The 26,272-nt window shown below is 47.5% G+C and overlaps 1 protein-coding gene across 1 annotated transcript in view; it reads left to right on the forward strand.

The window, feature by feature from the left end:
- The window catches only part of auts2a (activator of transcription and developmental regulator AUTS2 a), a 282,785-nt gene that overhangs the window by 252,954 nt on the left and 3,559 nt on the right, over window positions 1-26,272 (forward strand). Inside the window, exons 6-13 of the mRNA XM_070917000.1 lie at window positions 18,352-18,910; window positions 20,253-20,557; window positions 21,857-22,095; window positions 23,175-23,219; window positions 24,494-24,589; window positions 24,718-24,789; window positions 25,141-25,170; window positions 25,884-25,955. Of these exons, the coding sequence (XP_070773101.1) occupies window positions 18,352-18,910; window positions 20,253-20,557; window positions 21,857-22,095; window positions 23,175-23,219; window positions 24,494-24,589; window positions 24,718-24,789; window positions 25,141-25,170; window positions 25,884-25,955 (1,418 nt within the window). The remainder of the gene's footprint in view (window positions 1-18,351; window positions 18,911-20,252; window positions 20,558-21,856; window positions 22,096-23,174; window positions 23,220-24,493; window positions 24,590-24,717; window positions 24,790-25,140; window positions 25,171-25,883; window positions 25,956-26,272) is intronic.

Consider the following 26,272-nt stretch of genomic DNA (forward strand, 5'->3'; position numbering starts at 1 on the left):
GTGGATTACTCTTATTATTCTAATGCAACCAAACCCCGGTGCAAGCAACAGGTCCAACAAAAATGGGCGAAAGAGGATCGTTTGTGGGACGACGCGAGTCAATATTTGCTTAAAGACAGGTGTCTGTTTGTTTGACATGCGTGCGCTTTCTTATCGGTACACACACAATGCTCTTTGGGCTTCAGTGTTCAGCATGTGGCTGAGAAAGACATGACAGGCCCTGATGGCAAACAGATCCCAAAGAAAGCAACGGTTAGTTTATTATATTGAGCTCTGCAATGAAGGAATAGTTATGGTGTGAAACTATAACCCTGATGCTGCAGAGCAACTTAGTGTTCCTCTCAATTCAGGAAAATGTCAGTTAAAAGATATAAAATGTATTTAAATCAAACTTCATTGACACATTTAAGAAACAATGTACCAAAATTAGCTTGACATTTCTAGGACAGAATGTTTATTATTCCTTGTAAATGAGCCAAAACGTATTTCAGACTCCCTGCCATTATTCTTAATAATACTGAGACTGAACATAGGTAAGACACTCGAACATACCTTAAACCAACTAAGCACTGAGGAGGCCATTGTAATTCAGCTGCTGATGTGCAGCTTTGGTAATGACTGTTAGCTTTTTTTTTCTCTGCAGCAAGACTGGAAATCAGCCCAGGGCAACCTCGGGTCTCTTTGAAGACTTAGTGCTGGTCCCTCATCTTTTAATCTCACAGCCTTCTCACCTACTCAATAATTACAGTTCCATGCTTCCTCAAAAGCCACAGTGTTTTTTTCCCCTTTCTGCCCGGGGCCTACACTGCATTTCAAAATGAAAATCCAACTGATGAGAATGCGGCTTTTGTGTTTTCAGACGTTGATTTGTTTTCTTCCCCCCCTTGTGTCAGCGTCACCTCAGGGCCGTCGGTGTCAACTCTGCATAGTTGTCTGATGTGGAGCTCTAAGCCGCCATCACTCTCCGCTTGCCTCGCTGTTTTTCTCCCTCCTTCCTGCTCACTCTGGGTTCAGTTTGCCCGGGAATGGATTTCATTAACTAAGAGTCATTAAATGTTAGCTCTAATTACCGCGGTTGTTAATGTGCCTGCAGGTGTCAGCTAGCAAACCTGATTCATTTGCTCTGCGGGAGAGTAAGCACCAGTCAAAAAAAGATGTGGTGCCGTCTGTTGGCCACCAGTGAAATAAACAACTTCTCTAAAAGTCTAAGCCGCTTCCAAGGTGCCATGGGTGGAAATCGGTAACCAAGCCTGATTAAGGCTGTGACTGCTGTCCAGGGAATGGATTGAAGTGCTGGGTCGCACAGATACTCATGATGACAGACCAGCACAGTGTGTCACCACAGAGGCCTGCAGACAGATCTATCAAATGATTACAGCTGTGTCCCAGGGCAGTAATATCTTGTCACACGGTTACATTCCCATCCTTTATGATATTGTCAATCCACAAGCCGTTCCGGAGACTCAGCTAGGTCATTGGAGAGCAGAGACTAAGCTCACTGTGCATTGTTTGTTGAGCGTAGCCCCAGCAGCAAGATTAAGATAATACTGCATGACATTTAAAAAGCTCTGCACTGCCATTTATCAAGAGTAGGCTTTAACATTTTCTCATCAGCGAGCTGTTGAGTCTGGTATGTGCCTCTAAAGATGGAGTCTATTTAGAGAAGAAAAGATGTTTTGGACTAAAGCTAAAGCTGTTACAATCTTAAAGCATTTTTAATTGCCTTTCACCTGCATACACATTACCAAAGTCACAATTAGAAATGACTTCATCATGTGATTTGTCAGTTTAATTGCACAGATCATTTGGTAGATGTATGGGAGAAGCTGGTCCCTCGTGGGACATCTCCTGCAGCTGTGTCTACGATGTGAGACAGAGTTCAGCGTGGGGGTGAATTGAAGTGCACAGTGTAGTGATTCTCACCCCCCCCCCCCAGCACAACACTGCTTTCACCATTCTTTTACTGGAGTTAATGTGAAAATGAAGCGGTGCTACAGCGAGACCCGGGGCTGACGCCAGCGTGAAGAGCGCCGCTGGTGAAGTGTGTCGGGCTTGAGTGCGTCTGTCACCAGGGGAGAGAATAATGTGCAATGTGGAAGGTGTAATTTGCAGCGCTGATGGCATTGTTTAAAAGAATTGTGGAAAGAGAAAAGCGGAGGTGAACTTTTGTGGCAGATATCAGAGCTGAAGAGCTCCCTGGATTGTCATAGAGAGCTCTGCTGGCAGCAAAATTGCCTGTGAGCATATTATTGCTGTGTGGGAGGGAGCTGAGGGCTTGTTTTTCTCTCTCTGCCTCATTCTCTCTCGTTTTCCTGAGAGGTGGACTGGTGATAGAGCTGCGTGTACTTCCAGGCTGTAGGCCGCCACCTGCTGTAATCTCAAGTGATGTAGAGAGCAACAATCACGCCACAAATCACCCAGGCAGCTCCCTAACTCATTCAGCGGACTGGAAAGAGAAGGTTGGCCTTTCACAGCACCGGTGTTGGTTTACTGCCCTGGGCTCCCTGCACTGCCCTCGTGCTGACCTCTGCCGTCTGTGTGGGTTTGTGTGTCAAGTAATCAGGGCCGCCTGTGGAACTTGACCTGATGCGCAGGGGAAAGATGACCTGACTGACATTGGCCTTCCTTGCGTTCTGAACGGCTGCAGTCAAGGACGGCCTCTTTTTCCCTGCCAGGGGCCAGGAGGTCACAGAGGGGTCGCTGCCCCCTCCTTCCAGAGACACAACTGCTGAAATAAAGCATTGTTGTTGTTTTGGCTCAAATCAAAATGCTCTTTTGATATTCAATAGCTGTGCATGTTTTGAGTAATAAGACAAGGATCTGAAGGGTTCCAGTCTGAATGAATCCAGGCGTATCCCCAGTGGCCTTTTGTTGGTTACCTGTCCCCTGCTAGGAGCATTTAATGTATCTCTAAGGGGTAAAGGAAGCTCAATATCCTGTGCTGCACAGAGGGAAGCCCCCCCCACCCCCACCGTTTTCCTCTGCATGGCTGCAACTACAGAGGGAGAGGCTGTATTTCATGACCATGAAAGGGGCCGTTCCAGCCATGCCTCATCTGCTGACACAGCCAAACAAAGGTTAACAAATCAAGGGTAGCAGAGACCTGATTTACTGCCTCACTGCTGCAAACAATGCCCCAGCCCCCCACGTCTACAGCTCACATTGACTGTGTCTGTCTGTTGGCAGAGAAATAAGGCAACATTTCCAACTGCACATATTTCAAAATCACATTTAAATGTTCCTATTGATCACAGCTCATTAGTCCTGGTCTGACCTGCAAGGGACTGGACTTCCAGACTTGGTTAGGTTTTAAATGGGTCTTACTTACTTACTTAGCCTTATGAGGGCTTTCTGTCAACATAGAGAGCACAACTGGGAAAATTGGTTTGCTGAGTGCAATGAATCAGCTAAGAAGACTAACATAAACTACAAAGTGATTCAGTGACCCGTCAGTCAGATCATTGTGTATCCTGATTAATACATACACTGCATACATAACACATTTTGTTTTAACTACAATTGGTGTCTTTTTCCCCGTCATCAATCACCTGTTACAGTCATAACATATGCAATCAGGTCTAATTATGGATTTTCTGGCAGATAACTCGGGTAAACACTGAGTGCGAGACCTCGAGTCTAGCTGGTGCCCACTTGGTGGAAGTTTGTTGATCGAGGGTCAGTTTTAAGGAGATGTTGTGAATGGGCCTGTTGGTGCACACACATGCAGCAGTGTGGGCCAGTCTCCTTCCATTCCCTCCAGCAACACAAAGAGGGTCATTCAGAGTTTGTTCCCCCTGTCCCGAGGTTAGAGACTAAGTAAATCCATCCATCTTAATGCACTTATTTCAGCACCAGGAGAGCTGGAGGGAGACTGTGTAAACACTCCTATATCCGACATGCCACGCTAAACCCAAAGAGCCTGGAACCCATCAGGCCAAAATTAAAGGTCTACATCTCAAACACAAACATTTAAATGGGCCGCACTCCAGAGATCAAAGTGAAAGGCCTTAATTTTCCTGCTGGCCCCCCCTGCGTCTGCCACACTGAGATATGTGGCGGTTTAGCAGCCAGTCAGGGTTGAATGGTGAGCAACTGTATACTGTACATGTCTGTCACTCGCAGGTCTCTCAGGTAATGCTCTGTGGCATATATTTTTGTTGGTCTGGTTAAAGTAGAAGGATTTATGTAAGTGCTCATTCAAAGACAATGTTGAGGATTATACTGAGAAAGATTTCCTCATGTTTTTACTGTTTAGCTCCCACTAAATCCACTTTTACTTCCAAATGAAGGGTTGTGGGAAAGTCTCGATAAATAAATAACCCTATTGCAATTTTCAAAGCAAGCATCTTCCACTTTTAGGGGTCGTATTGTCACTGTGTCTTTGTTGGAGACACGATGGAGACGCTACAGACTAGTGGAAGTGGAGGGGCGGGCGGAGGTGTTGAAAGCACCAGTCTCCTCCCAGGAGAGGTCCTCCCCTCCATCACCATCACCAGCCTCCACTGATCCAATGTGACATCAGCCACTCTCCTGCCAACTGTGCAGCATTAACAGGGTCAAAGCACCACACACACACACACACACACACACACACACACGCACACACACATACACACACCACTTATCAAGACCCAGCCATTCCCAGCGCACTGTTGGTGTGTTCAGGCCAATTATGCCTGTGTCAGTCTTTGGTCCCTGCGGCGGAGGTGACATTGCCAAAGAGGGAGAGAGAGCAGACCGCCTTAATGAGGCCTCATGGTGGCTTAATGGTGTATGTGCATATGAGTGTGCGAGCGCATGTGTGCATGCATAACAGCGGGAGTGCTGGTCTGGAATGATCCACCCTTCTATCTTGATCTACCATGTGTGTGTCTGGCAGTCTTTTCCCATCTCAAGGTCTTTCCCCCTGCAGCCATTTCCATCTCGCTGCCTCTCCACATCTCCGTGTTTTTAAGTAACCGCTGCTGCCCCGTGATGTCATTCCAGCTAACAGATTTTGGTTCTGGTGAATGACTTGAGGGCTGTGTCCCAGAAATGCAGCATAGCAGCTTTGCAGACACATGTACTAAAAAGGAGATGGGATTAACACAGCGGATAAGATGTTACCGTTCACTGTGAAGCGATTCACCCCAGCAGTGTTGGTGTTATGCGTCATGGAGAGTTTATCTGATGAAACAATGCCAGAAGGCCACCCATGCTAAAAAGGTTTTACTGTTGAGCATTAAAGCATTTGCTGGATTCATCGGACACTGCAGGGCGTCGCCATCATGTTCAAGCTGTTTTTTTCTCCCTGCATCAAATAAATGACCAAGGCTGTAATCTCTGTAATCCTCAACTGTCACTGTAGGACTCCTGTATACAGAAGTTTAGAGTCGGACTCTGTGGTTCAACACAGTCTGATGTCTTACAGCCCTGGTGGGGGTTTTTTAAATAAAAAAATTAAAAAAAAGGGAAGAGGTCGGGTGAAGGAGTGTGTTTCCTCATCCTCTCCTGCAGTACCAGAGCAGGGTCAGTGCTGTGGAAGTGTAAACACAGCCTTTATGAGACACAAAAAGCTGAGAGAGAGACGAGGACTCTGATCAGGACTGATGAAAGCAAGGCTTTAATTGCTCCCACAAGAAAAGAGGTTATCTTTTTCTTTTTTTTTCCCTTCTCACCCTCTCTGATTCTCATAAATATGCAGGGCAGAAATAAAGCCCTGATGAGCCCCAGGGCAGATTAGAGAGGACTACAGATCAGGATCCGGGTTTGTTAGCAGCAGTCCACAGATCCCTTGCATGTGTTTCTGCTCTGCACACACATCGCCTGGCTTTCATTTGTCTCAACCCACCTTTCATTATATTTCCACGGGCTACTGACTGCATAGGTTGTGATGTCAGGAGTTGTGAGGTGGCTGTCGGCCCCTCAGTGCAACATCGCCCCCTGGTGTCGGGTGTGATCCCAAGACTGTGACTGTGAGCAGAGTGGGTGGAGAGGACGTGGTTCATTTGTGGTGGGTGATGTGCGCGTGTGTGTGTGTAGCGTCGTATCCCGGAAAGGAAATTTGAAAGCATGTGCGTTTGATATAAACAAAGTATAACAAACGGCACAATGTCCCATTTTATCACCATTCTTCGGTTCATCATCTCTGGCTTTTGGCCACTGTTCTTAGAAGCCTGCCCAAACCCATCAGCATCCATCGGACTGTCACCATCTGTTACAGATTAAGCTGCTCCTGGAGGGGGCTGTGTGATTTTGGCGTTCCAGCATCCCCTCTTTATTCCACGTGTCAGGTTTTACTGTAAACACTGTTGTACAAAAACCAAAATCCCAGAGGGGATTGCTTTTTCAGGCCTTTCAAGCCAAGAGCAAACGGGCCGTTGCGCCGGTATGGTCTGCACGTCTGGTTTAGCTCTTAGCGTGCTGAGACGGGGGCTCTGCTGGGCCATTTGGAGGCAAAGCTTGGAAGCTGTGTTTGGAAGCTTTTTCCCCTAACCCTGCGCTCAGTCTGTGTGCAGTGTGGTGTTGTGATGTATGAATCCCCTGGCCATGCCTGACACTAGCAAGCCTGTCTGAGCCCATGTCTTTGCCGAGTAGGAGGCCGTGGACAGAGGCCGCATTGTTCCCCTAAAGTAACCCAAGCTCAGGGCAGCCGCTGCCCAAAGGGGGATATCAAGTTGTTCTCTCCCCACCAGCACCACAATCCTAGCTTAAGCTGCGAGGCTTGACGAGGGAGCATAGAGGCAGCTGACTGTTTGGACAACGGTGCAGTTCAAATAAACAGCTCAAATCCCAACCAGCCTCCCCTACACTAACCCTCGCCAAATACTGCAGTCCCACAGCCATAGCTCATCACCGTGAAGCTCGCCAACAGCTCTCAGCTAATTTGTGGTGTTATTTTGAAAAGCATGTTGATGCGGCTGCACCAAGGTTTCCTGAGAAAGAGGGTGAGAACTTAGGCCCGGTCACATCTCCCTGCTTCCCCTTTTGCGAGTGATGGGTGTGTTTACCTCCATATCATCCGACCACACGGCATTTCCATGCTGGAGGGATGAAAGTACGAGTGGGGAGGAGAGACTGCCATTAACAGCTTCGTCTCTGCCCCGGGTGTCCCGCTAATCCAACTGCAGTGAAACCTGAGCAAGGGGGTAATGAGACGGCACTTGACACGCTCGCACACACACACACACGCACATAGACACATCGGCTGCTTCTGTAATGCCGGTGAAGATTCAGGAAGAGAAAAGGCTACATGCAAATTGATACTTCACCAGATTTTCAGACATTTGATCCGTGCATTCAAGCTATTACCCCTCTGGAATGAGGTTTTTCTGTATGGTTTTAACACCCGGCGCAGGCTGTATCAAATCCGATCCTTGCGAGCCTGTGTGTGCGGTGTGTATGTGCGTAAAACCAGTTGGCCCCATTTGAAAGAGAGTGAAAGAGGCCCAGACTGATGACTCTCTGGGGACAGATTTCTCTTTCCAGCCCTCCATGCCTCTCTCCCCGGTGAAATCATGGTGGTGTCAGTGTGTCAGCTCGAGCTGTCACTCTTCTTACCGCTGCAAGCCAGTTACTCTCATACTCTGCCTCTTGGCTGAAAAGAGAGGCAGGGGGGGGGTGGAGAGAGGGCTTTTTCTACACTTGACACAGTGGATGAGCAGAGCATCGGCACCCCTTGATGCAATTGGAGAGTCTCAAAAGAAAGAAGGAGAGAGCCAAGGCTGTCTGTCACCTCAGAGGAGCCAGCTGTACAATTAACAGACACCCCCCCAATGGGCTGGTTTGGTACAGTCCGCTGGGCTTAGCTGACAGACTGACAGGGCTTCATGGAGGACAGGCCAACACACAGACCCAGGCATCGGACATAGAGCTGCAGTACATGCACCTCAGCCAGGGTGGCATTGGACCTGTTGACTGGTAGAGACTGTATGTGTGTGTGTGTGTGTGTGTGTGTGTGTGTGTGTGAGAAAGTAGAAAGTGTTTATGAGTGGGTGTGGGTCTTTTATGAGCATGTGACTGTAATTGAGATTTAAGCATGTCTGTGTTTGAAGTTGGTTGGCTCAACAGGCGATTGTCTATTGTTCCTCTGAGCTGCCGCAGTGACTGACAAGAAACACATGTTGCAGTGCCAGCCAGTGTGTTGTGAAATGCTTGAGCTGTGCTGACACGCAGCCGGAGTTTTCAGTATTCTGAGATTCTAGATGTTGTTTTCATACTTATTTATTTTTGCTCTGGGTCAGTGATTTGACACGCTAGTTGAACTTAGGTTCTTTGACACTGTAATGGAAAGGTGCCTGTACATTGTGCTTATATTGTCACACATGGCCTGTGGTATGCACTGCAGGATGTTAAGCTGTGTTCTGGGCCAGGAGCACGACTCAACGTCAGATCATAGCAGCACATCTTAGGATTCCCATCACACACACCAACCTCAAAGCATTCAGCCAGTCACCTCATTTTGCTTGGATTTCAAACGCACCCCATCTTCTAGTAGGATTGGCTGTTCACATCACTGCAACGCAACACAGAAGAAATAAGACACGGTTTTATTTTCCAGCCTCAAGAATGAATGCAAGTCAAAGCAGCTGAGCTTTGCAGCGGCAAAGGAGCCGTTTTTATTTTCAAATGGGGGTCAATGACGGTTTATGCTTTTTACTTGTGGTCTGCAATGCCTTCCAGCTGTAGATGTTGGCACATAGAATGATGCAAGGATGAGGGATTTCAGTTCATAACAAACGGTCATAACACAGTTGTTTTGTTGTTGTTTTGGGCAGGTAGCAATTACTGGCGGCAAAAGTCGGACAAAAGATCCGCACAGCAAATTAAATTGAACAAAGCAAACAGAGATCTTTGTCATTTGACAATGGCCAGCTAAGATCCCTGTTAGATGGAGGCGTTGCTTTGTTAAATTAAATTGACTGGGAGCTATCAGAGCAGTGCGGATTGTTTTTGACCACTCGTAGCACTATAAAGCAATGCTTTTGTGATGCACTGGTGGATTCATGCTGTTCCGCTGATCAACATATAGTGGCAGTAACGAGCCAGGAAATATAGCAATGCGCACACAAAGGCAGTAAAGAAGAAGACTGCAAGCTAGCAAGCATGGAGGTAAAGAAAGGCAATTTAAAGTCTGTTTAACAAATCGGCTATGCAAATGTTTTATGACGAAGGAAATGCATTCACTACATTTGTTAGACTTTAAGGACATACACAATGTGTTTTGGTCAAAAATGTTGACACTTCAGAATGATTTAGGAGAACGTGAGAATAATCACAGAGGGTGCACATACCCTGTCATACTATGCAAACAACCATGCTCCTGATGACACCGGTGCCATTTTGGCTCTAATCTTGGACATATTGTCTAAATCCACCGCGGGGCCGGGTGGTATTGGTAGAGTGTGCACGCTGCTATGAGGCTGAACTGGCAAAGGGGGTGAAGTTTCACGGCTGGCTGAGGAAGTGAGATGCTAGCTGACATGTATGGCACTGTGGGCCTCTCAGCAGCCTCTATACCCTGTGTGTCTCTAGGGGACAACATGGCCACCTCCCACCTCTCACTCCTCACTAGTAGAGATATCAGGCCCCCGTGAGAAGTCCATCAGCTAACTTGCGTACATGTGACATGTTTGAGGTCGAATGGTCCGGCTCACTCCACAGCTGCCTTGTCTCTCGGTGTAGTCTTACACCGCTGTGACAGTGTGCGCGGACCAATTGCTGTGGACTGGATGGATCCTCATTACACGCTGCTGTTATTTCAAAGCCTCAGTGAGCTCGGGCATGACAGCCAAACCTGCAGAGGATCTGTCAGCTGCGGGCAACGAGTGTCCCCCCCGAGGGCTGCCCTGCACACGCCCCTAGCAGGAGAAGTCTGGCCCCTTGGCCAGCTTTCCACCCACCCCCTCTGGTGGTCACCTGTGCCAGCACGCCCGTCATCGAGTCTCTGACCCTGCTCTTCTCCCGTTACGTTCCCTCCAGCCTGACCTCACACCCTCAGGGATATATAAAGATGTGTTCTCTTAGGGGGGAGCTGGAAATGGGACACCCCGCTGCCACCGCTACATCCTCATGTGCACGTAAAGATGGTGATGGTGTTTTCAGGGGGGCGGTGTTGGGGGAAGGTGTCCAAACATTTAGGCCTCAGGGAGCAGTCTTCAGGCAGCAGATTTTCCACATGCTGGTGGGGCGAGAAGTGAGCAGTGAGAGTGAGACGCAGAACCAGTTAAGAGTCATTACGGGAGCAGCTGTAATCAGAGCTACTGTGGGTGGAGGAGTGTTGTCGCTGTTAGTAAATTGCTTCATTATGACTCGAGAGAGACGAGACAGTGCACATTGGTCCTGCCAGACAGAGTATGAATGGCGCACGGATGGATACTAGCGAAGGTAGGAGACAGGCCAGAGCAAGTTTCTTACCCTTTCTGCTCTTTTCTGTCACTCTTGTATTTCCCTCCTCCTCCTCCTCCTCCGCTTCTCTCTTGCACTCTGTCGTACTGTAAACATGTGTAAGTGCTTGTTCTCTGGTCTGGCAGCCACTCTTCCGTGGCCTTGCATCTGACAGAAGAGCTCAGAACATTCAGTGGCTTACTAAGCCCAATTATCCCAGATTGCTACCATTTCACAGAGGATCACAGTCACAGTCTATCTTGGAAGAGGAGTCTGGGTTTTATGTCTTGGTTAACCGCACACGCCATGCACCATGACATCACCGCATACACACACACACACACACACACACACTATTTATATTTACATACGCGCTTGCTTTGACTTCACAACTTGTAATAGAAAATTCATGAACCAAATGAGACAGGCATGAAATATAGATGTTTAAAAGAGGCGGCTTAACATCCCTCCCCCGCCTCCCGCCTGCTCTTGGCCTTTTGCTCAATCACTTGTTAAAGTAGCGGTTTGTGTTACTGTGAGGGGATATCAGCACGTATTCTCACCGAAAGACTAAACATGTCACGCTCTCGCAGCCAGAATAGTTGGCCCGCCCCACCCCACCTTTATTTCTGTTTGGCTTCCCACTCCCCCTTCCCCAGCCACCCCTGGGAGTCTAGCACTAATAAAACAGCTCCAGTCCAAGACCCTCCACACGGCGGGACGTCCAGGCTGTGTAACCCAACACCCCTCTCGGCTCTAGCTTTAGAGAGCTGCTGACATGACGGAGAGTCTGGGAGGGCCAGCAGGGGAGCGTCCATCATTGTCAGGCCCCAGCGTCCTGAGCTCCCATCTGGGGCATGTCCAACACGCATGCCTGTGAGCTGTGAACTCATTGCTGTGAGGTGCTCCGACACTCTGGAGACACGAGAGGGTATCACAGAGTGTGGTGTTACTGCTCTTAGAGCAGCTAATGCTGTTAAAGTCTTCAGAGCCGAAGAAGGGAGGGATAAGGAGCTAATAGACTGGAGATTCTCTGAGGGCTTTGGCTATGAGATCAGGGAGAAAGCTTCCCCGGCTAAGGTTACCGACACAGGGTTTCAGCTTCTCTGAGAACTGATCACAGTGCCAACGTGCACGTCTTAACCCTTCTACTCAACAGCATTACATTTATAAACATTCGGTTGACCTGTAGCTTTTAGCATGGCAGGCAAAATAGGAATTAACCACAAGCAGCAAAACTCCACACTGACAGTCACGTAAAGCCTCTGTAGATGTGCATTGTGGGGTGGTGTCTCTGCAGATGAGGAAATTAATCCCTCGGTTAATGTGCAGACTTTCGCTACGTGGACTGTCTCCACTTTGGGCACCAGAGAGGGGTATTAGAACATCTGGGATCTCAAAACACCTTCCAATCCCCACAGACGTGGGACTTGAGCTCAGAAGTCATCCACTAATGTGAACTCCAGGGTATTCCACTGAGCTCCCAGAGAAGGAGGACAAACGCTGGAGAAAGACAGACTCTCCTGAGTGTGTGAACATTGTTTGTGTCACACAGGTAGAATTCATTGAAGAGATATTGTGTTGGACTCCATTACGACGTGTGGCTGTAACTAATCAACTGTGAGGACACAAACACACGGAGAGAAAAAGGAAAGACAGCTTGATGTCTGAGGTTGGCTTGATGGCTTTTGTGAGCATGTGCACGTGGGGACACTAGTGAGAGCGAGCGCTGACAGAAACTAGCTGCCTGCTGTTTATTGTTCTCCTCTGTGTGGGAGGCAGATCTGTTAAAGATGTCTGCCATTAATGTGACTGCAGGCTTCATTAAGAACAAATAAACAGAGCCTGGTCCCTCACCAAGGAGCCCTTTAGGGAACATATGCTGTCTAAACCACTCCTGAGGTCAGGCCACTGTCAACACTCGCTGCTCAACTACAACTCACATTTTGTTGTCAAACATAATATGGAGATAGAAGAGGAGCGAGTTTGTGGCGCTTTCCTTTTTTTTTCTTCCAGAGACTAAATGGTTTCCAGACTGAGGCTTGAGGCAAAATTGTCTTTTAAAACATGACTGTGGAGTGTGAATATTTCTGAGGGAGATGTTATTTAGCCAGCTTCTGAAGGCCCAGCCCAGCACAGAGGGACATCCTGATTGTAATTAATGTTTACTGAGACATACCAATGCACGATGGAATATTCAATGAAGGCCACAAATCCTTGTTCAGCACAGCGTGCACTTTAATTGATTCAACTTGAGCAAACAGTCTGCCTCCCTCCGTTTATTTTTCCGTTTTCTGAAAGCGAAGGGCAGCAAAAGCGGAGCCACAACAACGGCGCCATTGTTTACCTGCTGTCCAGCCGCGCCAGCCCGCGCCGCTTTAAAAGGAATGTCTCTATACCAAATGAATGTGTCTGTTGTGATTCACCGGCATTGTGGTACAGTTTTCGGCAAAATGCATTGTCTCGGCTGGAGTGTGGTAAAACTGAGCGGCGTGATCTGTGAGAGGTTTGGCCACGATTCTGCTTACGAGATGCAGAAAAAGGGTTGCATGGGCGACAGTGAGTGAGTGGAACTTCGAAGGTCTCTGTCAGCTGTGACGGACAGCTCTGGGTTTTGGATTTGTCAGCGCTTCTCCTTAGAAAGGCTTTTTTTTTTCTCTTTTTTAATAAATTCCAGGCCGTAGATGCTAAGTGCCTCAAGGCTACATTTTCCATCCCCATTCACACCAAGCTGAGTGCTGCCAAGGAACAGCTTTTGGACTGCCAGTCAAAATAGCTAATTACTTTGTAAAATCCACCATCCATACATTAAGGGCTATGGATATATGTCATTAGAGAATTTACCACAGTATGTTCCTGTGTTGTTTATTTTTATCTATGCTATAGCAGCATGGCTCCGTGGCTGGAAATGTTGGTCACCACCAGACTGAAATATCTCAAAAACTATTGAATAGATTGTCATGACATTTGGTGCAGACTTCATGGTCCTTAGATTGTCATTTGGTTTCCAGATGTTCATGTTGCCCACACGATGAACTGTAATAACTTTGGTGATCCCTTAACATTTCTTGTTGTTTTGCAAAAAATAATGACATTCCCATCAGCATCAGCTGTAATTTGTGTTTAGTGTTAATTAATACATGTTAGCATACTAACATGCTAAAATAAGATGGTGAACGTGACAGAACAATACAGCTGCTAAACATAAGCATCTTAGTATGCTGACGTTAGTGTTTAGAACAAGGCACCACTGTGTGGAAATGCAGCCTAACAAGCCACTGTCATGGCTGCAGGCTCTTAGGATTGTTGCTAAACGGTTACAAGAGCAAACCACAGCTCTGGAAAATTCACCGACAGTGTCTTGGATGTCCGTGTGACCGTCTCCCTCCCCACCAGATGACCGTAGTAACAGCTACTTTTACAGCATGACACTGGTACTGGACAGACCTGAAGTCAGCACCCATAGGTTACCTGCCATTGCATCATCTGGTGCCCCTCAGTCCATGATGCCGAGCAGGCTGCCCTCCCTCCCTCCCTGTTAGCACCTGTTTCCTAGATGCTCTCAACAGTTGCACAGCTGTCACAGCCTCGCAGCCCTCAGCGCAGTGACTCCCGCCTTCTCTTTATGGTTGTCTGGTTGTTGTGAATAGAGATGTCGGCAAATGAAAATGGCTACTGTTCTGGACGCTATCTGTTGCTATCTTTGGTGCGGTTGTGTCTTCAGTTTAATAAGACTAAGGTCACAGGCACTGACGTGTTGGCCTTAAATTGGCAACCATTACCAGGCAAACAATCACCAATATTGACAAAAAACTGTCACGTATTCATGTATTGTTGTTGGCCTTTGGAAATCACTTTATCTTCATGTAATATTCATTAGTTATATTGAACTTCACAATGTAGTTTATGACGGTGGTGAAACAGTGTTTCTGTAACACAGTACATTTAATCAAGTACTTTACTTAAGCACAGTTTTGAGGTACTTGTACCTGTATGGCATTTTTATATGTGTCTTCGCTACATTGACTAACTAAAATCATCATTAATGAGTGTACAAAGTAAGCTCATATTGCATTGTTATACATTTAACTACATGACTATGTATGTAACGCTAAACGCAGACATTAACATGCTGTTTATTAATGCATCAATAATATAACACTAAAAAGAGTCAATCTGCATATTAAGTACTTTGGATACTTGACTGCTTTCATAAAATTCTGATTGCAGGAGTTGTTAAAGGAATATAATCTTTTAATTGTTGTATTGTAAAGGATCTGAAAACCTCTTCCACCACTGTACTGTTCCTCATTAGCAAGGTTATTAAAATGAAAAACTAAGGAAAAGGCTGCTACTTCCATATCCTGCTGCTTAGCGTATGGGACTTTGGTTAGTTAGCCAAACAGCGGCCTCGTCTCTGAAGCCCTAGCATCAGTGCGCCAGGCTCACGGCGGCCGCGGCTCAGCTGTCAGTCTCGTGGCTCCTGCTATGTGTTAGGTTGTTGTTTTTGTGGGATTGGCGCTATGCGACCCCTGCCTGGATGAAATCCCATAAATGAGTGTGGGGGTTTAGAATGCATCGAGGCGCTATTTTGAGGAGGACGGGACGGACGGGATGACGGCAAGAGGTGGAGGCTTGGGATGTTGCGGAGGTCTCAACAGCCATCAATTTGTCAGGATGACTTCAGGCCCGGGTGTAGGCTGTCACATCCCACCCGCACTCACATGATCGAGAGAGAGATTAGCTAAGTAGTTCTGGCCCGAGTTTGGTGCTAATGTATTTTTCAAAGGGACAGGTGCCGACCTCCAAGTCAAGCTTTTAAAAGATGATGTTGTTGGCGCTTGTGTATAAATCATTTATATGGGCCAGGCTGTATCCAGGGATGACATTGAAATATAATATGCTAAATGAATCCCCTTATGTACTGCAGTAATGACCCAGCAACATATTAAACCTCCTAATGTTCTGCATCTCACTTTGCTAGGCCTCCTGTCACTCCCTCTGTGGATCACAGCGCAGTGCAAAGATTGCTTCAAAGATTTGCCATTTGCCTTGCGCATGGCTGCACCAATCCAAATGCCTTCCTGATGACGGACCATTAACCAGCCAACACACCGGCCTATTAACCCTGCAGGCTCGATGTGATAGAAGCAGCCCATTAAAAATGCTAACAGTAAATGCAGCTGCGCGGTGCTAATGAGCTGTGGTCCACTGCAGGACAGTAACAACAAAGGCATACATCGCATGTCTTACGGCAGTTTTTAATAACGTTTCTAAGGGGTGGAGGCTTCCCATCCACATTCATCACACTGTTACGTTTCCATGTCATCACGTTGTTATTGTTTCAGTTCAGCCAGGTCAGAGTTGTCGTCTGTCTAATGATTACATGTTGCAGCGTCGGGAGATACAGATCCGGAGTAGTGGTGTGTGCGGCTAATGCACTGTGAACAGTAGGAGATGGCTCACCCTGGGATAATGAGTTATCCCCCTAAGCCCCTCGCTGGGTCCCCTAACATCCAGCCTTTAATGAATGGCTGTCCTGCACACACACACACACACACACACACACACCCAGCTGACCCTCACAAAGCCCTCCTGCACCCCTTTCACCTCCTTAAGTCCGACCTCTAGCTTTTGCCTCGCTAACAAACCCACACACCCACAGGCCTCATTCTCCACTCTAATGCTCCACCAAGCAACACGTACTAGTTAGAAACCGCAATACTACTGAAACGTTGAGAAATAGCAGCGCTCCGTGTTTTGAGTAACCCAAGCGGGAATTGCGCTTATTTGTTTCCAGGGATGAAGAAGACTGACAAATGAAACCTCGCGGGAGGGAAGCTGGTGTATACTCCTCTTCTCTTCTTCCACGCTCTGCCTGGCCCTGGAGTCTTCATTATGACCAGAATAGACACCTTCTTTTTAGCGTGTTAGCACATTCTCAAAACAAGCCGTGGACCTCGGGGACTGAGAGGTGCAGCGGGAGACTTGAGAATTGGGGATTTCTCCTCTCCCCGTCTGCTGCTGTGAAGTTGTTTGCCAGCAGCAGTCTCTCTTGACCGGTAATAGCATTTGTAAGTGGAGAAGATTGACACGGATGGGGGAGATGGATTTAAGGGCCGCTGGATTTTCTTGTTCATCGATGCACATGAGTGTTGAACAGAGATGTGTTTCGTGTGCACACTGCCAAAGAAGAGATTTACTTTCTATCTAAAGGTTGGTTAGCTTTGAAAACATCTCCGCATTATGAGGGGACTCGTCTTCTTTGTGCTTGCCCAAAGACAACTAGCGGAGAGCAGAGACTATTACAAAAACACTTCAACCTGGCAGAGTGTGCCTTTTGTCTCCTGACAGGCTGGCAGATGTCCCAGTAAGCTCTCCCACACAGAGCAGGGGTCAATAGCTGTTATTGTAGATATTGATTGTGGTTTTGAATTTGGAATTATCTCCTCTGACCCTTAACTACAATATCACATGCACCTGGGGTTGCTAATACCTCACTTAGCATTTTGCTAATGGATGGAGGTTGTCGTAGAGCCCTCTTAGCCTGGCCTGCTCCCAGTGGAGGTCTGGAGGGAGTAGTGTGTCAGGGAGATGGAGGCCCGCTGTGACAGGCTGCAGCTCTGCAGTGCAGGCTGCTGTCTCAGCCCAGGGGAACTGAGTCCCATCTACACCTCTTTGGCAGGTAAAGGATTTAGCTGGCTTCCCTAAGGGGGAGGAGGAGCCCTTGCTCCTGCCCCTAACCACCTCCTGAGGCCCGGGGAGAGTTAATTACAGTTTATGTATGCACTGTCATCCCCCATGAGCCTCTCCGCCTCTGGAGCAGCCAAGCTGACTGCTGATGTCTGAGCACTTTGTTCTGTAGGAGGAGGTCCCTGCAGAGAAATACCCAGGACGGAGCTTATTAGCTATTGTTCTGTGTGACTTCAACATTGTACAGCGCTTATTATTCCTTCTTTGGATTAATTCACGCTTTGGACATAATGGAGTCCAACCAGGGCTTCTAATGGCAGGTAATTGCTGTTTTTTTGGCAATTACTGAAAGTCCATAAAATGAATGCTCAGCTTGTCAGACAGCAAGCTAAATGTGTGCCCGTCCTTCATGCCACACGCAAGAGTGAATTAATGAATGGAGTGTTGTTCTCCTGCAGAGTCCTTAAATACACACTAACAGTCATAACTCTCAAGCCAGTTTTCCTGTGGTAAAGAACAAAGATGAATATTATAACTGGATAACTGTGCCTTGACTTTGGGAGAAGTGAAAGAGAAGAAAGGCAACCTGACACTCGTGAAGTATCTGCAACTATGCAAATGTACACATTCAGAATACATTTAATTTGTCCTGCACGTGGAAGTTCTGTCATCCAGGCAAAAAAAAAAAAAAAAATGAACCTTGAAATTGAGGTGATGTTGTTTTGTTTACGATACAAACTGATTTAGCCTGAGGAAGAAAAACACATTTCAGCTGTGTAGTTTATCCCCAGGGAAGGTGTTAAAGGCTGCATGAAAGGGCTCAGGAATCGCTGCTTGTGCTGGCACAGCTGCAAACCCCAGCAGGGCGTGTCGGCGTGAGAAGGAAGAGTAGGAAATGTGTTTGTCAGTTTGTGGGGCAGCTCAAAGCGCAGGGGAGACGGCAGTTAGGAAGACATGAGACTACAAAAGGCCTGTAGCTCACACACACACACACACACACACACACACGCATGCATAGTCTCTGTCGGAGCTGGAGATGTTCGGCTGCAGTGTTCATTTACCTGAGGAAAGGATGTCACCGTGCATATACACACTTACAGAGCCGAGCATCTGTGCTGGATGTAACTAGGTCTGAAAGCATAAAAACAGCACGTTGTTGACGTTCACCAACATGTCGGTGTATTTCTGCTGTTTTTCTGTTTTTTTCTGTTCTGTTCACCAGCTTGGACACTAAGAATCATTATTTGAGATGCAGTTTTCTCACAATGTTTTCCTCTTTCTCGTTTTCCACAGTTCCAGATTTTGGCATCGATGTGCTCCCCACCAATGGCAGCCAGGAGCCTCATGGCCCCGGCCTCCTCAAGGTGTCAGGCCTAGAGCGCAGTCAGGAGAGGAGCCAGGAGAGCTGCAGGGACCCCCAGCCCCTTGCGTCCAGCACGCCCAGTCAGCCTCTGCCCCCACAAGCCCTCCCCGTTCCCCAGCCAACCGTCCCCAAGCCCCTGTCCCCTCGTCGGACCCAGACGAACGGCCCCACCAAGGCTCCGACCTCCACACACCTGCCCCCACGCTCAGAGGCTCTCACCAGGCCTCAGACGCCCGCAGCCCTGCCTCTCGCCCAGGGTCAAGAGCCCTCGCCGCCCCCCCCTCCCCGGCCCCAGCACCAGCCTGAACTGCTGTCCCACACCCGGCCTCCGCCGACGCCCAGCCTTCACCCACACCCGCCATCGCCTGCCCTCCCCACTCATCACCCTCACCAACAGCACCCCAGTCAGGCAGGGCCCCACCGGCCCCCATCACGCTGCCACCCCCGGCCCCTTTCTGCCTACAACGGCCTCAACCTCAACGGTCACAGGTAAGGCTAATAACAGACAACCTCACACATCAGTTTATTATGAAATACACTCACGTCTCTCGTGTCCTCACGCGCTCTGATGCAGAAAATTGTGCGCAGTGCAGACAAAACCTCCATATTCACACACACTCGAAAATACTAGAATATCTCTTGAGCTGAAAGTGCGCATGATGCCCGATCAGTATGTAAATTGCTATCAGGGAGAGCTTGAAGTCCCTGAGCCAAACAGTAGCACTGATTATTAACATCGGAATAAAAGGGCCACACTGCGCCCTGAGTGCCTGAGATTTATTAGCCACCCACATTGTCATCTGGGCTCTGTATAGATTCCAGCCTCCCATCAGTTATACTGGCTGGTATGTGCGATAGTTAAGCACAACCATGAACCAGCACCATACTGTTTTGATTTCATTGTTATTTGTGCGCGAGAACAGGAGGAAAGCTGTGATATTCTTCCAAGAAAGAAATGAAATACTTCAAAAGAGCTGTTCATTTTCTCAAGTTATAAAGAATTCCACACAGAGTTCCACTTTGTATGTTCAAGAACACCGTAATCACAGTCATTTTTCATATGATTAAAAATAACAATGGAGCTAGTGCAGGGTTAAGTTTAGTCTGTTGTGTCATATCTGTTGAGAAGCACTGAGGCCTGTGAGGCTCTCTCCATTAATTTAAGACTCCAGGACAGCTCCTTCAGAACCCACTCAGTCCCAACAACAGCTCTGCCTCGCAGGCTCTCAGGACTTGGCTTCGCCTCCGTCTCCCCGTGCCAGCCCTGCCAGTCTGCCAGTGCGCCAACAGGGCCTGGCACCCTCTGTGAATAATCACGGCCGGGGCCCACAGCGAAGAGCAGGCGCTGCAAATGAGCTTTTGGGCTTAGTGCGTGGAGCTGTGGAGACGCAGGCTCTGTGACTGCCCCCAGGGAAAACCCACACACACCACAAAAGACTGTTTGCTTACACGTACATACACACCCTCTCTCCCTCTCTTCCCATTTCCGATGCACATGTTCACTACCTGGCTCCGGAGGAAGTGCCTTAACAGAAGCTGTTCAGAGACAGATGTTCGTTCTGTTATGCTTGCCAGCGGTGGTTTATTTGCATCCGAGGGTGTTGTGAATGCGGTGTTTTCGCGGATCATGTTTGCCCTGGATTCTGTGAAGCACGAGAGAGAGGCAGGGAGGCGTTTGTAAATGGAGGACAGTTGAGGTGTGAAAACACTGTGCTGGGGAGCAGATGGAGATGAGGGGCTGTGGAGGAAGTGTTAATTCTGAGTGATCGTGCCCGGCCTAACCTGGCTCCTCTCTCCATCCTTCTTATTTCTTCTCTCTCTCTCTTTACAGCAGCAGCAGGAGCAGCACCCCAGGCACCAAGCCCCTCGGGCCCCCTGCTCCCTCCTTGCACCTCCCCCACCACCCGCCTCCTCCTGCGGCGGCCGCAGCAGCCTCCACCTTCCCCCTGCCCTTGGCGGCAAACCAGAGCACCCCCCACAACACCCCCCACAGCTTCCCCCCTGCCTTGCAGTCCTCGCCGCACCCACATCACCCCAATATGTTCGCTCCTCCAGCGGCCTTGCCTCCACCACCACCACTTACGTCTAGCACCCTGCCAGTCCCCGGACATCCTGCTGCTGGGAGTGCCTACTCAGGTAAACATCACAAGCTGCTCGCGAACATCCCCACATCGCCATCCAGTGGTGTGGCAAAGGACTGCACATTCAGCTGGGAGACAGACAGAAAGCTCATTTTAGCCAGTTGTTGCAGGTTGCCAGGACAGTCGGGAAATATGAGAAGTGCACGAGGAATAATTTAAGAGCAGCATTTGATTTGAAAGCATCTGAGATGCAGAGACACATGGACAGAATGTTACCCTGGTAATTATTTAAAGAAACAAGCAACTGAGTCCAAGATTACCCACATGTACTCCATGCCCGGGGTTTTGTGTTTATAGTCGTGTGGACAGTTCAAGTTCACACTCGTCTGTCGTGCTCTGATTGATCGACTCTCCGCACACCAGTAATATCCACCAGCGAGTCCGGTCACATTGCAAAGGCGAGTACAGACCCGGTGCACATTTCCGCGCAGTGCTGTCGAGTTAAATGTCAGGGTCAGCGTGGGAAGAGGGGGGGGGGCTCGCCTTTAGCGACGTTCCCAGAACTTCCATTTTCACCTGGAATGGTGTTCATGTGCGAGAAATCAATTTGGTCAATACGGAACGGAGCGAGCTGGATTTTGTTCAAAAGATACTAATGAAATTTTTATGAAGAGAAAAATTCCACCCACACTCCCAGCCCAATAAAGCTTGAAATGAATGCAGAAAATATTGTAGTGAGTCACTGTGGAATAAGAAGGATAAGGTTACTCAGGAGGAGATGTAATCTCTCAAGGTAGGTTTTGTTGGATTTAGAAGAAAAGCCAGTGATTACTTGAAATCCATTCTTTCTCCACAGGCTGCACAGAGGTTATTAGAACAACAGATGTTGTCGTCTCAGAGGGGCTGCAGTGTATCAAATCACAGCATCTGACAGTTTCCAGCAGTCAGACAGCTCTAATCACCTCGAGGCTCGCTTAAATTTAAAATGACATGCTGATAATCACGGCCATTTCCTGCTTGTTTCTTCTTTTTTTTTTTTATGACTTTGACATTCCTTCGTATTTGATGACGTGCGTAGCTCTCACATTGGAGTCCAGGGCCCTGCAGAAGTCTGAGGGGCTTCTAGTAGGACTTCTTTTCAGAACTTAACTTTTCATGTACAGCCTAGACCAAGTTTAATTAAAAAAAACAAGTCAACCACAACAAAAGTCTTACCATCTGGAGGTCTTACGTAACGGGGTCTGTGGCCGTTAATGTGTATGTTCAGACTGCTGCATTAAAATGCTTCAACTCGACAGTCCCCTCGTTGACAAACCCAGTCCTAACCCCTTCCCTCTCTCTTGCTCTTCTCCAGAGCAAGACCTTCTGCGCCAGGAGCTCAACACCCGTTTCCTGGCCTCCCAGAGTGCCGACCGCGGCGCCTCACTGGGCCCTCCGCCCTACCTGCGCACTGAGTTCCACCAGCACCAGCACCAGCACCAGCATCAGCATCAACACACCCACCAGCACACCCACCAGCACACCTTCACGCCCTTCCCCCACGCCATCATGCCCACCCCAGCACCGCCCATGGTGCGTACCCCTGCCAGAAATGTGAGGATAAGTAGAACGCAAGTGTGTTGGGTTGGAGAGGGTGGAGAGGGTGGAGGGGGGGGGGGGGGGGGGGGGCAATGGGGGGAAAAATTTCACCACAGTCCAAACATTTTGACATGTGTAGAGGAGTGGGTGCGCTTGGCACTGAAAGAGTTTTCACCTTGGGGTTGTGAGAGTGAAGATTTTACACAGTTGGACATGTGTGTGAGCGGCACGCTGTGGGGACCTGAGGGTTTCTGTGGCGGCCTTTCAACGATGACCATGTGTGTCCGTCCTCGCCACAATGATGCCTTTATTCTCCCAGAAAGCCTTTCTAGTGTTTTCTCTGGCATACTTCAGGACTCCAGACTTGAGTCGCCGTTATTTTCTAAATTGGCAATAACTTGCCGAAAGCATGTTAACTTCAGAGCCAGCTTTCAGAACATAATACACTTAATTCATTCTGAATTTAATGACATCATTTGGTCCCGTTTGGAGGTTTTCATTGCTGGCAAATGCCTTGCGTTAAGAGTCCCATCGTTTGTTGGGGGAGACCACAGGCAATGGGTGGCTGGACCTAAAACTCACACAAATGCGCGCACACACACACACACACACACATATTCGTAACTGCCTGGCCCATAGAGGGTTCACTTGGCTCTGATGATACCTCAAAGGCAGCATGGCGAGGCCTCTGACAGCTAATGAGGCCATAAAAAGGCTCTTTATGGCTGCAGTGTTTAGTCTTGACTGGGGAAATGTTCGCCCTGAGCCTGCGTTGCACCACTAAAAGGAGACCAAATGAGACACAGAACCCACATTAGTTTACAAGTTCTTCAGATGATCACAAAAAGGGGCGGATGAAAACAGTCTGGTTTGGGAAGTGGTTGAACTTTGAATCTCAGTCGACATTTTAGATCTTGAATCATAATCTCAATCTGTAAGCATGTTCTTAGTCCTAAAATACAGTGTGTGATGCATTTTCTGTTGGCCTGAGATGACCCTGAAAGAGGCCAGTCTCAATGCTGTTACAGTATATGTGTAGGTTATCATGTTTTCTCCCCATCTTTGTACTTAGCTCTGTTTCATTTCTCCAACAGTTTGAAAAATACCCAACAAAAGTTGACCCCTTCTACAGACACAGTGTGAGTTTCCCTACTGCGTACTATCTGCCTGCAGAGCAGTTTGTTGCTTGTCCATTATGCCATTCCAGCCCATGCGAGTTGGTGTCGTAGCCGTGTGTGTGTGTGTGTGTGTGTGTGTGTGTGTGTGTGTGTGTGTGTGTGTGTGTGTGTGTGTGTTTGAGATTCCATGCAATCACTCATCCGCTTCTTAATGGATACTATAAGCATCCTAGCTGTACCATTTCACCCTTCGGCCCCAGCAAATCCTGTGATAATGAAACAGTGCTGGATTCTTAAATCTCACATGCACGCACAATAAATCTTGTGCTCTGACAATGAAATTGTTGTGCATATAAATGTTTCCAGAAAGACACAGCAGCTGTGTTACGGAGGAGACTGCACTATTGCCAGAGGAATAATATGTCTTTGTCTTGCTTACTACTCTTCATTTGTTATTTGCCTGCTAACAGCAGTGGCTTGCTCATGATTATTACTCACTATTTGAAACATTAGACCAAACTCTCCCACCATGTTTGTTAGCTCAGACTCTTTTGTCAGAAAACAAAACGTATTTGTATTCAGACCAACCCTGGGTCAAACAGACGTTGCAGAATTTCGCTAGTTTGTTTTTAAGTGCTTCATCTCTGATTCTTAGTATTTCTCTGCTGTTATTATGGTTGCAGCAAATCCCCTGAAGCCAGTTCCCCTCTATTAAAACATACTAACATCTTAAAACATGATGCGCAAGGAAACACGAGTCGCATTCAAAACCTCGTAAGCATATGCTCAAGCGCCTCTGATAACTCAGCCTGGCAACCCAAGTTTAAATAATTCTGTTGGGCCGTCATGATTAAAGCAATGCGAGTTCAGAAACATGAAAAACACTCTCTACTTCCATGAAGGCTAATTTGATTGACAAAATCAATTACACTGAGTAGCTGATTACATATCTTTTTCTCCACAGGATCATTATATGGAAGCCTTGAGCACTTGTTTGGTTTACATGTGTTTTGCTTGTGTTACAACATTCCAGTTTTCATATCAAAGGAGTGTTTTCCCCTTTTTAAATCCACAGGGAATGAGCAGCAAAATATTTTAGAAACTTGCAGTTCGTGAAACATGTAGGCAATCACTTGTAATTTCCCCCATCTTAGCAGTCTTGGAAAAACATTAAATGTTGAGGTTCATCCGTCAATATAATTGTTCCATCTCCACTGCCATCTGAAGCTGTTGTCCTGCATTTCACTGACAGACCGAACCATCCTCACACCTCCTCTTCCTCTTTTCTTCCTCAGCTCTTCCACTCCTACCCACCGGCCATGTCTGGCCTTCCCCCTGTCATCCCCCCGAACGGGCCCTTCGGCTCGCTGCAGGGCGCCTTTCAGCCCAAGGTAAGATACACAGGACGCCGCCGCACACCCACGTTCTCACACACACACACACACACACAGATAGACAAACTGAAAATAGGAGCTATTCACAGAGAATCTTGTTTCGATCTGTGTCTGGTGCTCTCTAGACCTCTAATCCACTTGATGTGTCCACAAGACCTGGAGCCGTCCCACACACATTCTTACAGAAGGACCCCAGGGTAAGAGCGCACACACACAAACACTCACAGTGTAGAGGTAACCTTTAGCCCCTCTGTATATGTTGCATAAGCCTTCGAGTCATCAGATGGAGGTTTACAACACCACTACAGTTATGTCATTGTGAAAAATTCATATGCAGTGAGTTTGTAGACCACAGACTGCATGCAGAGGGTCACACAGGACCAACCCTGTTTAAAAAGGAATGTGTTAATTACTTCTAACATGCTTCATTTTAACCTGGTTTGTAATGAATGCCACACGCAGAGACTAATTAGAAGTGAGAAATGATTTGATTGACAGCTAGATAACTCAACCACTCCCCCCCCCCCCCCCCCCTCTCCCTCCCGTAGATAACGGATCCATTCCGGCCCATTCTCAGGGTGAGTGTTTGTTCCCTGCAGTGTCTCAATCTCCTGCACCCTCACACACACACACACACACACACACACACACTAGAATAGCCATGATGCCTTAAAGGGTTTTTGCTAATGGAGTAGATAGTGTCTTTAATTAAATGAGCGCTGCTCTTGGAGGCAGAGTGGACTAGTTTATACCACAACAAAGTGCAGCCTCTGCACGGGGAAGTGCTATTGTCAGACTTTGTCAAGTAATGCATGTTGATGTTTAAGCAGTCTTTCCAGTTTCAAATACTGCTATAATTACTTGGCTATACCTCTGCCACATGCCTGATCACCATCATAGACCATATCTTGAAGTAAAATGTGATAAAGGTGCTACATGTACCATAATTAAGTTATCACTATGTCATTTTCAGATGACTAGACTATAAAAAAAAAAGGGTATGCTGTGTTCATGTCATCTGATCATTCAATACGGTTGTATGATTACAGAGCTGATGTGTGAGGGTTAACATAACATAATGTGCACTGACAACCACATTTATTTGCCTTTTCAGGCACTGACATAGTAATCAGTGCCAATGTAGATACACCAGATCTTTCAGAATTGTTTTTTATTACGGATGTAAAAAGTCACAATTTACCTTTTAACATGCAAGTTTGTCACAATAATGGCCTCACAGTCATTCTTGTCAACGAGTAAAGTTGTGACACCATGTTTTTGTCCTGTACAGAAACCGGGGAAGTGGTGCGCCATGCATGTCCATATCGCCTGGCAGATATACCACCACCAACAGAAAGTAAAGGTGAGGACTCATCTGACTCCTCTCTCTCTGCTTTGTGCCAAAGCTACTATTCATACAGTCCCAATTCCATACTGTATGCCAATCTTTATAAGGTACAAGAAATGTTATGGTATGCATACTGACTGATTTGAGTTTTCCCATGTGAACACACTACAGACTCAAATCTTGCTTAGAGTCGGTGTGATTTTAAGGATTTGGGTCACAGCTTTAGTTTCTCTTCTTAAACGGTAATTCTGCGATCAAAATAATACTATAAAGACAGAAGCTGATCTTTGTACTGATCTGATATTTTGGTGATTTTGTGACTGACTGACTAC

Source organism: Enoplosus armatus, chromosome 13 (assembly GCF_043641665.1).
Source record: "Enoplosus armatus isolate fEnoArm2 chromosome 13, fEnoArm2.hap1, whole genome shotgun sequence".
Taxonomy (NCBI): Eukaryota; Metazoa; Chordata; class Actinopteri; order Centrarchiformes; family Enoplosidae; genus Enoplosus; species Enoplosus armatus.